The 11,614-nt window shown below is 49.7% G+C and overlaps 1 protein-coding gene across 1 annotated transcript; it reads left to right on the plus strand.

The window, feature by feature from the left end:
- Window positions 1-531: 531 nt before the first annotated feature.
- Window positions 532-5,781, plus strand: LOC310642440 (lithostathine-like). The gene is made up of 6 exons (XM_083366162.1): window positions 532-657; window positions 1,257-1,334; window positions 1,789-1,895; window positions 3,272-3,415; window positions 4,843-4,972; window positions 5,494-5,781. The coding sequence occupies exons 2-6, from the start codon at window positions 1,268-1,270 to the stop codon at window positions 5,565-5,567; spliced, it is 522 nt and encodes a 173-aa protein (XP_083222288.1). The 5' UTR covers window positions 532-657; window positions 1,257-1,267; the 3' UTR covers window positions 5,568-5,781.
- The last annotated feature ends 5,833 nt before the right edge of the window (window positions 5,782-11,614 follow it).

The following is an 11,614-nucleotide window of genomic DNA, read 5'->3' on the forward strand; positions in this document are numbered from 1 at the left end:
ATGCCTAATACAGGCTCAATACACATCCGTTCCCTCCTCCTCGGGAGATGGCAGAATCCAGGAACAACGTTTTAAACATACATTTACGAATATGATATAAATGGATTCTGACACCTGCCCTGTATCTCTGAGGGAGGTCTCTGATGGAGAAAGACCATCATGGACCAGATGTTCCCATCCAGGTCTGGGCTAAATGAACGCAACCACATCTCTCCCAAAAATGGCCTCCCACCTCTTCTCTTTTTCCTTGAGAGGAAGAATGGATTCTTTTCCACTGGACAAGGGAACTGCAACCGAGGCGTGGAAGAGAACATTTTCCATCTGTTGTCCCTCAGAGAGAGGTTGCCTCGAAAGGGCTGCTGAAGGAAAGGCTTAAAGGAAGGCTTCAAGGAAATGGAAAGACCGACCAAGTTCAGCCTTAACACCAACCTGGCAGCTGTGTTTTTCCAAAAACACACCCTTTTGTTTTCTCCTGAGAATTATTTCCTGGATGCTTTCCTCAATATAGCTGGGGCAAAGTCTCCAATTCCTCTTGGCCCTGGGTGTGATCGCCTGCTTGGATGTGCCCGATTGCTACCTCTCGGCCTATAAATAGCTTTGGTGGAGGGCAGATCAGAGAAGGAACGTAGGTGATCATCTAAGCAGGAGAAAGCAGAGGTGAGAACGTGGGCATCCTTGCATGCCTCTCCATCATCTTGCAGTTGGGTCTTCTCCCTTTCCTGAAGTTGTCAAGAAGGAAAGATGGAAGGAGGAGGAGGGGGAGGGAGAGGAGGGTGAAGGAAGGGAGGAAGGAAGGAGAGGGAGGGAGGGAGGAGAAGGAGAGGAAGGAGGGAGGGAGGAAGGAAAGGGAGGGAGAGAGGAAGGGAGGAGAAGGAGAAGATGAACAGGAGAGAAGGAAGGAAGGAAGGAAGGAAGGAAGGAAGGAAGGAAGGAAGGAAGGAAGGAAAGAAGGAATAGTGTTGCTAGAGTAATTAAATCCCAGCATTAGGAGGTCATTTTACCCGTTTTAGGAACATCCACAACCATGAAACTGATCTTTTCTCTGTCTACGATTGTGGTGGGGAGGGGGGGGCAGGGCTGAAGGGCACCTCAGATCTTCTTCTACCCATACTTGGTTCTCCACATCCATCCCCAACTAAAGGGGCGACTGTGCTCCATCTACCTCTTCCATCTTTGTTTGGACTTGTTCTGGGGGCACCAGGCAGATCTGCTGGGTCCATCTCACTTATTGTGCTTTTGTGTGTGTGTGTTTTAAGAGAACAAGAGGATGGGACGCCACACCTTCTGGGGATTCTGCCTCTTGGCCTGCTTGACTGTGGCCTCCTGGGTGGAAGGTAAGTGTCAGCTGCTAGAAGATGTGGTTGGCCAGTCCTACCACTGAGTCAGCAGAGTGGACACCTGCGGGGCCAAATATCAAGAGTTGGGGGACAGTTGGGAGAAGCTGGAAGGTGGAGCCCCGTCTACCTGCCCAATTCCTGCAAAGCTGGGTTGCTACCCCAGTGCCCTCAGAATGAGGCCCAGCCAAAGCCATTTTGGGCAAAGCTTCAAGGGTCCTTCCTCCTTCAGCTGGGGCACCAGAGAAGCGTCTCCTCGGGAGACGTGCCTAGATTTGGCAGCTGGGACATTTCTTTCTGACTGTCCTGAAGGGTGGTAGAGGTGGGGATGGAGTGGTCCCCTTTGGTCTCAAGTTGGAGGGACTGGAAGACACACACACACACACACACACACACACACACACACACACACCAAAAGCAGCTGTTCTCAAGGTGGTTTCTATGTCTCCTTCAGCATCACCAAGCATCCAGGGCCGATCCAAGTGTCCTGAAGACGCCGTTTATTATCGGCAGCAGTGCTATCATCCGGTTGATGCACCCCTCACCTGGGAAGCAGCAGAGGTCAGTGTGCTACAGAAAGGGAAGTTCTGTCAGACCAGAATTATCCTTAATTGAGATTGGCCCTCGTAGCAGAACCTTGCAAGTATCCTTATGCAGTGGCGGGATTCAGATAGGTCAGGGGTAGGCAACCTCGGTTGAAGTCATGGACTTCAACTCCCAGAATTCCTGAGTCAGCATAGCTGACTCAGGTATTCTGGGAGTTGAAGTCCATGAGTCATAAAAGAGCCGAGGTTGCCTACCCCTGAGATAGGTGAACGGCCGGTTCTCTGCGCAGATGCCGCTTCTGGAAGTCCGTCCTGGGCCTGGGCAACAAAAAATTAGCTACCGGTTCTGCTGAAGTGGTGCGAACCGGCTGAATCCCACCACTGTCCTTAGCCACCCCCCACTATACTTCAGTGAATTAGGAAGGTCTCCGTCGGAACTGTTTCCAAATATCATCGTGTTTCTCAGGATTTTTTTTTTTAAGAAAAAGGTCCCACTCCTTTTCTGGGCTCAGCGTTCCTGCATCTTTCCATCCAGGTCATCTACAGGTTTTGGAGTGACAATCTCCAACTCGTCCTCTGGTTTTGCTAAAACCTGTTTTGTAAAATGTGTCAAAGGTGCTTTTTCAAAAGGCACCTGGACTTCCAACAGCTTCTTGAATGAGAAGAGAAAAGTCTTCCTCCTCAAGGAAAAAGCAAAGTCCAGGTCTGCCTTTTGAAAAAGCACCTTTCAGACAACCATGATCTGGATGACTGAGACATAAAAAAAAATCTGTTATTCTGTTGCTCTCTTACTCTGTAATTCTGTTACTCTTATTCTGTTACTTTCTTATTTTGTTACTCTGTGATTCTGTTACTCTGTTACTCTCTTATTCTCTTACTCTCTTACTCTGTAATTCTGTTACTTTCTTATTCTGTTCCTCTGTAATTCTGTTACTCTCTTATTCTGTTACTTTTTTATTTTGTTACTCTAATTCTGTTGCTCCGTTACTCTCTTATTCTGTTACTCTCTTACTCTGTAATTCTCTTACTCTTATTCTGTTACTTTCTTATTCTGTTACTCTTATTCTGTTACTTTCTTATTCTTATTCTCTTACTCTGTAATTCTGTTACTCTCTTACTCAGTTACTCTGTTACTGTCTTATTCTGTTACTCTTAGTCTGTAATTCTGTTACTCTTATTCTGTTACTTTCTTATTCTGTTGTTCTCTTACTCTGTAATTCTATTACTCAGTTATTCTGTTACTCTCTTACTCTGTAATTCTGTTACTCTTATTCTGTTGCTTTATTCTGTTACTCTGTAATTCTGTTACTCTCTTACTTTGTAATTCTGTTACTCTTGCTATGCTATTCTGTTACTCTCTTATTCTGCATTTCTTTCTCTTCATGTCTGCAGATTGAGTGCCAACAGCTGAGGAGTGGAGGCCACCTGGCCACTTTTCGGACTGCTGCGGAGGAAAGAATTGTCTCCTCCCACATCAGGCGCTCCAGCACCACCACAGATGCCTGGATTGGGATGCATGCTGTGCGAACACCCAAGGTAGGCCCCTCTTTTGCAATGGTCTCCGATCCCTCTGAGATGGCCTCATCTCACAGACCACAGCCTTGACGTTTCTCTTTCCTTCCAATCCTCTGTGGAAAGTCACAGAGGATACTATGGCTTTGGGATCAGCTCTGTGGCAGTGGGAGGTGTGGGCAGCCCACAAGACCAACATCTGGAGATGGCACTGACCGGGGAGGAGGATGTTCCTTGAAGGGAACAAGAAGACGAGTTCACAATCTAGTTAAGAGATCCTTCTTAGGAGCTGGTGCCCTTAAGATCTCCAGCTGGGAAGATTCCACATTTTATTGATTGATTTATTAATCAATATTTTAGCCACCCATTTCACCAAAGATAATAGAATAACAGAGCTGAAAGGGACCTTGGTGGTCTTCTAGTCCAACCCCCAGCTCAAGCAGTAGACCCTATACCAGGGGTAGGTAACCTTGGCTCTTTTATGACTTGTGGACTTCAACTCCCAGAATTCCTACGCCGGCATGGCTCAGCTTGGAAACCTCTCCCTTTCCCCTCAGCATGGCTGGCTCAGGAATTCTGGGAGTTGAAGTCCACGAGTCATAAAAGAGCCCAGGTTGCCTAACCCTGCCCCAGCAAGCCAGGAATTCTGGGAGCTGAAGTCCACAAGTCCTAAAAGAGCCCAGGTTGCCTACCCCTGGTCTAGGCCAACCTTGGCATCTCTATGATTTGTGGACTTCAACTCCCAGAATTCCTCAGCCAGCATCGCTCAGCTTGGAAACCTCTCCCTTTCCCCTCAGCATGGGTGGCTCAGGGATTCTGGGAGTTGAAGTCCACAAGTCATGAGGGGGCCATAGTTCCCCCATGCTGGCTCAGGAATTCTGGAAGTTGAAGTCCACGAGTCAAAAGAGCCGAGGTTGCCTACCCCTGCCCTATACCATTCTGAAGTAATATCTGTCCAATCTCTTCTGGAAAATCTCCAGTGACGGAGCACCTTCCACTTCCGGAGGCTCCTTTTCTCTGGAGTGGTTGTCTTCGATCCCTTTATCTTTGATTCTCCGAACTCATTTCCTCACCTGCCACCTCCAAAGAAACCTATGGACGTCTGAAGTTTCCAGACAGCCAGGCGGGGGAAATGAAAATTGTAGTGTATGCTGGCATAGCACACACGTGTGACAGCTGAATAAGGAGGCGTGGAGCTGGACAGCTCCGTGCAGGAACAGCCTTTGGCGGGAAAGCCGGATTTAAAGGGATTGGTTGCCCAGCCGGCGGGAAACCTGAGTTTAAACCTATTGGCCAGGCGTTCACCTGGTCAGGTATAAAATAAGGCAGGTAACCTAACTCTTGCACACCTGACGCCTGTGTCTCATCGATCCGCGAACCCGACATAACAAAAATAAAATAGAACAAAATAAGTACTTTTCTCACTGAACGTCCTTTTCCCGCCTCAATAGAAATTCATCTGGGAATGGATTGATGGAACCACCTACACCCCAGGAAGCCTCCTCTGGGACAACAGAGCCCCCAGCACCACGCTCTCCACCTCCGAGTGCATCTCCGTCACCAACATCCAGGTTCCAGGAAGTACGTCTCAGTCCCTCTTCAGAAGAAGGGGCGGAGGGGGAGGAATGAGGAGGGGGGAGCCCAGCCTTCCTTACAAGGACACCTCAGGAGGCTCCCCTAGGAGGCATCCCTCCTCCCCTCCCTCCTTTTCTTCTTCCCCTCCCTCCCTCCCTCCCTCCTTCCTTCCCTCCTCTTCCCTCCCTTTCTCCTTCCTTCCCTCCCTCCCTTCTTTTCCTCCAGCTCCCCTCCCTCCTTTTCTTCTGCCCTGTCCCTCCTTCCTTCCTTCCTTCCCTCTCTTCTCTTCCCTCCCTCCCTCCCTTTCTCCTCCCTTCCTTCCCTCTAGCCCTTCCTTCCTTCTCCCTCTCCCTCCCTTTTTTCTTCCTCCCCCTCCCTCACTTCCTTCCCTCGTCCCCCTCCCTCCCTCCTTTTCCTCTGCCCCTTCTCTTCTTCCCCTCCCTCCCTGGCATCCTTCAATCAACTAGATTCAGGATGACTTTGTTCACCCTGAGCCTGACAGCCTCTCTGGCCCTTCTCCCCTCCAGATGCAGCCAGATGGGTCCAGCGCCCCTGTGCCACCGTCCTGCCTTTCATCTGCAAGTACAAGGCTTCCTTCTAGATCCCACCATCGGTGGAGGAGACCATCTAAGGCGGCTTCTGCAACACCTCCTGACTCTCCTTGACCCCCAAATCTCCCTCCCTTCCTGGCGTGCCCCGGGGCGAAGTTGGACCCAGCCAGCCTCCTGTGGTTGTGGCTAATTGTCGACGGGTTGCTCACCTTGACGCTCTTAAGGTTTTCATTCCATCCTGAGCTGCCCGGAGTCACACTGAGATGGCCGTGCATGCATTTAAACAAATAAATCATTTGCAAACTGGTTCTTGGGTTGACTGAGCTAAAATTCTTTCTGTTTTGAACTGGCTAGATTTGCTTGGCCCTCGTTTCGTTGCCAGGGAAATAGATGTGAACACAGCCTCACACCCCTCTCTGTGGGTCATTGTGACACCCAGGACTTGGTTTGCAAAGTATTTCGAAACCATCAGCCCAAAGGCCAGGCGTAATCTTGCAAGGGGGGGAGGGGGGGCTGAAACGGGAGTCCAGGAGAACCTACCCTATTGGGAGTGATTGCATCAGCTTACCAGGGGTAGGAAACTTTGGCTCTTTTATGATTTCTGGACTTCATCTCCCAGAATTCCTGAGTCAGCATGGCTGGTTCAGGAATTCTGGGTATTGAAGTCCACAAGTCATAAAAGAGCCCAGGTTGCCTACCCCTGCCTTAGACAAAGAAAATTCTGCAAAATCTAACCGATCCTGTGTCCATCTGGATGGCAAGGATCCTCACCTCAACAACTGATGGTGTGTGTGTGTGTGTGTTTACCTGCCATGCTTCAGTCCTGCCCCACCCCCCACCGGGAAAAACCTCTTCCTGGTTGTTGCCTCTGGATGGAGCTTCTTGAACCAGTTTTATTCCCAGCTGAGTGAAGCAAGCCCATTTGGGCCAGGGGTTGGGGGCTGAGTGGCCAAAAGAGCCCCCCCATACACATAAAACAAAGACACAGAGCCAAGGGTGGTGGTGGTTTGTGGACATTTGCCACCCTCATCCCGCAACCGGTTGTGTGCATCCTCCTTCCCCATCCTTACTTTGCAACTCTGTAGATTCAGCCGTTCACCACCAATTGCCCTTCCAGGTGGCTGCATTACAGTTCCCATGTTCCTTGGCCTGGAAGCCCCTTGTCTTTGCTGTCTGGAGGGGGGGGATGGCTGCTCTAGCGAAACTCAGCCAGAGATTGGCCGTGTGGGCATTTGAGGTTGAGCAGAACAAGCTGGACTCCCTCGGACTGCGAGGCGATCAAACCGGTCGGTCCTGGAGGAGATCAACCCTGACTGCTCTTTAGAAGACCAGATTCTGAAGTTGAAACTCAAATGCTTTGGCCACCTAAGGAGAAGGAAGGACTCACTGGAGAAGAGCCTCATGCTGGGAAAGGCTGAGGGCGAGAGAAGACGGGGACGACAGAGAAGGAGGTGGCTGGATGGAGTCATGGAAGCAGGAGGCGTGAGCCTAAATGGACTCCAGAAGATGGTAGAGGACATTGAAGGCCTGGAGGAACGTGGTTCATGGGGTCGCGAGGGGTCAGACACGACTTTGCAGCTAACAACAACAAGAACAAGCTGGGCGTCTGGGAATCAAGATAATTGGTGCAAAGGTTGTTTCTCAACCTTAGCAACTTGAAGTATTCTGGACTTAAAACTCCCAGAATTCCCCAGTCTTACATTTGCCTAAGCTGAGAAATAAGCACTGAAGTGAAATGGCTGTCCATTCAGCACCTTCTGAAGGCTTGGCTCTCCTGGTGGTGCACTTTCCTTTCCTTTTTCTCCAGCGTAGTTGGCTGGCTGGCTGGGGAATTCTGGGAGTTGAAGTCCACAAGTCTCAAAGCTGCCAAGTTTGGAGACCCCTGCATTCGACGATCTCAAAGAGCCCGTCCAACTCTGTTATTTTGTATCTTTTTTTAAAAAAAAAAATCTATTCTAAGAAATGAAGAGATCTTTAAGCCAACAAGGAGTTAAGTCTCTCCTTATAGTTTGCCATTTAGCCTGAAGGCCTTTGTGTTTTTAGGGCTATTAAAGGCTGTGCCTGTGAGCAGCAGTTTATTTCATTTGCACAAAAAGAATGCGGAAATATCGCCAGTCAGAGCCTTTGATTCCTGAATCAACCGGTCAAATCTATTCATTTGTCCATGGACTTTGTGTGTGCACAGCGGAGCAAATATCCACCCATGCTCAGAACTACTAGGTGGAACCAGAGGGGGAAGACAGAAATAGGGGGGGTTGTCCCAACAATCTTGTCTCAATTTCCCCATTCCGGTGTTGGCTGGTTCTTCTCCCAGGAGAGCCCAACAACCATGCAAACATGGAGTACTGTGCTGTGGTGTCAGCCTGGTCGCGTAAGTCAGTGTGGTGGTGCACACTGTGTTACGTCAAGGAGGGTGGGCTTCCCTCCATGAGGACCCAAGGGATCCTTCTCGCAACCCCTTGGCCACTGGTGACCTTCCTTGACCTCCTGGGTCTCTGAGCTGCCTCAGTCCCACACTCTGTACAGACAAGGGAACACAACACAACCATGTGACAAACCCTTAAAAATGGGATTGGAGCCATCAGCCCATAATTAAACTAACAAGCTCCATCTTAACCTTGTTCCGAAAGGCCATCATTGTCTCAGGGCATCTGGCTTTTCCTCCCTGGTTTGCTTGCTCAGATATAGATCAATCTTGCAGCACCCCATTGCGGTGAAAAGAACCTTGGCCACATTGTTTGTGTGTTTGTCTCTCTCTCTCTCTCTCTGTGTAGCAGAGAAATATTAACACATTCCTGGTCGAATTATACACCAACCAAAGGAGCAGCTTAAAAGCCAGTTTGGTCTCTGGTTAAGGCACCTGGCTAGAAAACAGGAGACGGGGAGTTCTAGTCCCACCTTAGGCGCTAAAGCCGACTGGGTGACTTTGGTCGAATCACAGGGAGACAGAGAGTTCTAGTGCCACCTTAGGAATGAAAGACAGCTAGAGACTTTGGGACAGCCCACCTCACAGGATTGTTGCTGTGGGGAAAAAAGGAGGAAGAAGGGGTGTTGGATACTTTGCTGCCTTGCGTTAGGTGTTAAGTAAAGAGGTGGGATACATAGAAATAAATACAAATTAAATTAAAAAACAGGCAAAATAAATGAAACAAATTTGATGGCCAGGTAAGTGATCTGGGTTAGAACAACCTGTTGAACCCCCAGCCTGTTTTAGCAGAGGAGAGTCTCCACCTGTCGTATCTTCATGTCCTCCTGCAAATGAGGGAGGAGCCTCTGAAAAGATCTTCTGGGTCTCTCAGGGAATCTCTGCAAAAAGTGATCAAAATTTCTCTTTTGCTGCCCAGGCTATGTCAGATGGAATGATCAGGACTGCGGATTCAGGCATAATTTTGTCTGCAAGTTCCAGCCAAAGACTGAAGTTCCAAACGTGTGAAGCCCCCGCGCCCCACTCTCTACTCCCGCCTGCCGCCATCTCTGCTCTGCCCCCTTCGCTCAATGGATGCTCTCTGTAGCCGGGATCTGGTTTTGCTGTTCCTGATGGGCCTGGAGGTCCAATAAATTCTGCCTAGCACGACTGGCCTTGTTTCTTTGGGGCACCCAGGAGACAGTCAAGGCCCGAAGCTCAAGACCCCCCAGCCGCCTTCGTGGCAGGGCTCGGCCTTAAGGGGGGAGGGCGACTCTTAGGTGGGACCACCCACTCAGGCGCAGATGCTTTCCTCCCATCCCCCTCCCTGGATCCGAAGGGGGTGGAACCTGCTGGGCCTCAGCACCCCTTCCCTGCCCCCAGAGCCTATTGGCAACCCCATGCCCCCCCTGGGCAAGATGGTGGCATCCCACTAAAGAAGGCAGGGGCCAACACAGTGCTAGGCTGCATCAACAGAGGGATAGAATGAAGATCATGTGAAGAGTTAATACCACTTTACAATGCCTTGGTAAGGCCACACTTGGAACATGGCATCCAGTTTTGGTCACCATGATGTAAAAAAGATGCTGAGACTCTAGAAAGAGTACAGAGAAGAGCAACAAAGATGATGGGGGACTGGAGGCTAAAACATATAGGGAACGGTTGCTGGAATTGGGTATGTCTAGTTTACTGAAGAGAAGGACGAGAGGAGACATGATAGCAGTCTTCTAATATCTCAGGGGCTGCTCCAAAGAAGAGGCAGTCAGGCTATCCTCCAAAGTGCCTGAAGGCAGGACAAGAAGCAACAGATGGAAACTAATCAAGGAGAGAAGCAACTTGGAACTAAGGAGAAACTTCCTGACGGTTAGAACAATCAACCAGTGGAACAACCTGCCTCCAGAAGCTGTGAATGGCTCCAACACTGGAGGTTTTTAAGAAGAGACTGGACAGCCATTTGTCTGAAATGGTATAGGGTTTCCTGCCTGAGCAGGTGGTTGAACTAGATGACCTCCAAGGTCCCTTCCAACTTTTATTGTTGTTATTATTATTATTAGCTTCCAGTGTTGGAGCATTCACAGCTTCTGGAGGCAGGTTGTTCCACTGGTTAATTGTTCTAACCGTCAGGAAGTTTCTCCTTAGTTCCAGGTTGCTTCTCTCCTTGATTAGTTTCCCTTCGTTGATTCTTGTCCTGCCTTCAGGGGCTTTGGAGAATAGCTTGACTCCCTCTTGTTTGGGGCAGCCCCTGAGAGATTGGAAGACTGCTGTCGTGTCCTTCTCTTCATTAAACTAGACGTGCCCAACGGTTCTTTGTATGTTTTAGCCTCCGGTCCCCGAGTCATCTTTGCTGCTCTTCTCTGCACTCTTTCTAGAGTCTCAGCATCTTTTTTACGTTGTGGCGCCCAAAACTGGCCATATTCCAAGTAAGGTCTGGCCGAGGCGTTATAAAATCAGGTGGGTCTGTCCTCAAGGATCTGCACTGACCTCCTGGATGCCCCCAAACCGCTCAAGCCCTAAATCAAGGGTAGGCAACCTGGGCTCTTTTATGACTCATGGACTTCAACTCCCAGAATTCCTGAGCCAGCCAAGCTGGCTCAGGAATTCTGGGAGTTGAAGTCCATGAGTCATAAAAGAGCCCAGGTTGCCTACCCCTATCCTTAAATGGATGACCGGCTGATCATTTGTGGGACACCTGCCAAAGGTCCCTTAAGGTGGAAAGAGAGATGCAGGAACAATCTGGTGCAGGACCCTCACCTGTCAGGTGCCCCACAGGTGGGAGAGCCCCCCCCACCTGTCCCTTGGCCACCTGCAAGCCTGCTGAGAGGCAGCTCCAGGCTTTCCTTCTGCAAGGGGAATGGAGGCATTTATAGGCTGGGGGTGGGTTTCTTTTTCTTTTTCTTTGTGAGAAGGGGATTTTGGGTCCAACCCTCAGGAAGGAGCTTTCTTGTTTGGAAGAAGGCGTTCCAAACCCGATATGTGTGAACACTTATACAGAAAGCCATTTTCCGCTTTTTTAAGGAGCCCTTCTCTCCTCTTTGGGGTGAGCTGCCTGTTAAGTATTGTGGGTAGACCGGTGAGGACAGATGACAAGACGTCGAGGTTTCAACTGAATCTTTATTGTGGTTGAACTGAGGAGTCTCCACAACTCGGCTCCTTTAAATACTGTTGCCAACAAGCCGGTAACCAATCCACATCCTTAAATGGTCCCGCCAGAACGGGCGGTCCAATGGGACGGGAGTTAGGACGCCACCTGTTGTTGCCGGGCGTCTCAAAGCTGATGTTCAGCTGGCTGTCAGCATAACCAAGCTTTAACTCTTATTCACTATATAACACTGCCCCTCTTTACTTTTGTGCACAGATAACAAGAAACCGAATCTAGACTTCAGCTCCGATGCTGTTACTAAATTCAAATTTAGCAGCTGGCCCAGCGGGGCTGTGCGGTAAGCCAGGACACCCGGCTGTGGTTGATTGGTTGGAGAGTGCTGGCAATCTCGGTTCTGCGCGAGGTAATCTGCGCTGTGATTGGCTGCCGTGGGCGTGGAGGGGGCGGTTCACTTTTTTCCCGCCTTTTTTTTCCTTCGGGGTTGCCCTTTGGCGATCTGAGATTTACCTCAGGATGTTCCTGTCCGCCCGGCTATCTTGTCTGCTGCAATTATAGGTGTAAAATATATTTATTTCTATAAAAACTACAGTTCG

This window comes from Vipera ursinii (assembly GCF_947247035.1).
Source record: "Vipera ursinii genome assembly, chromosome: 6".
Lineage (NCBI taxonomy): Eukaryota > Metazoa > Chordata > Lepidosauria > Squamata > Viperidae > Vipera > Vipera ursinii.

Excerpts from the sequence above, each read along its gene's own strand:
- LOC310642440 (XM_083366162.1), top strand. The coding sequence starts at position 1,268 with ATGGGACGCCACACCTTCTGGGGATTCTGCCTCTTGGCCTGCTTGACT. Across the intron at positions 3,416-4,842 it reads ATGCTGTGCGAACACCCAAG|AAATTCATCTGGGAATGGAT; the intron begins GTAGGCCCCTCT and ends CCGCCTCAATAG. Across the intron at positions 4,973-5,493 it reads CAACATCCAGGTTCCAGGAA|ATGCAGCCAGATGGGTCCAG; the intron begins GTACGTCTCAGT and ends TCTCCCCTCCAG.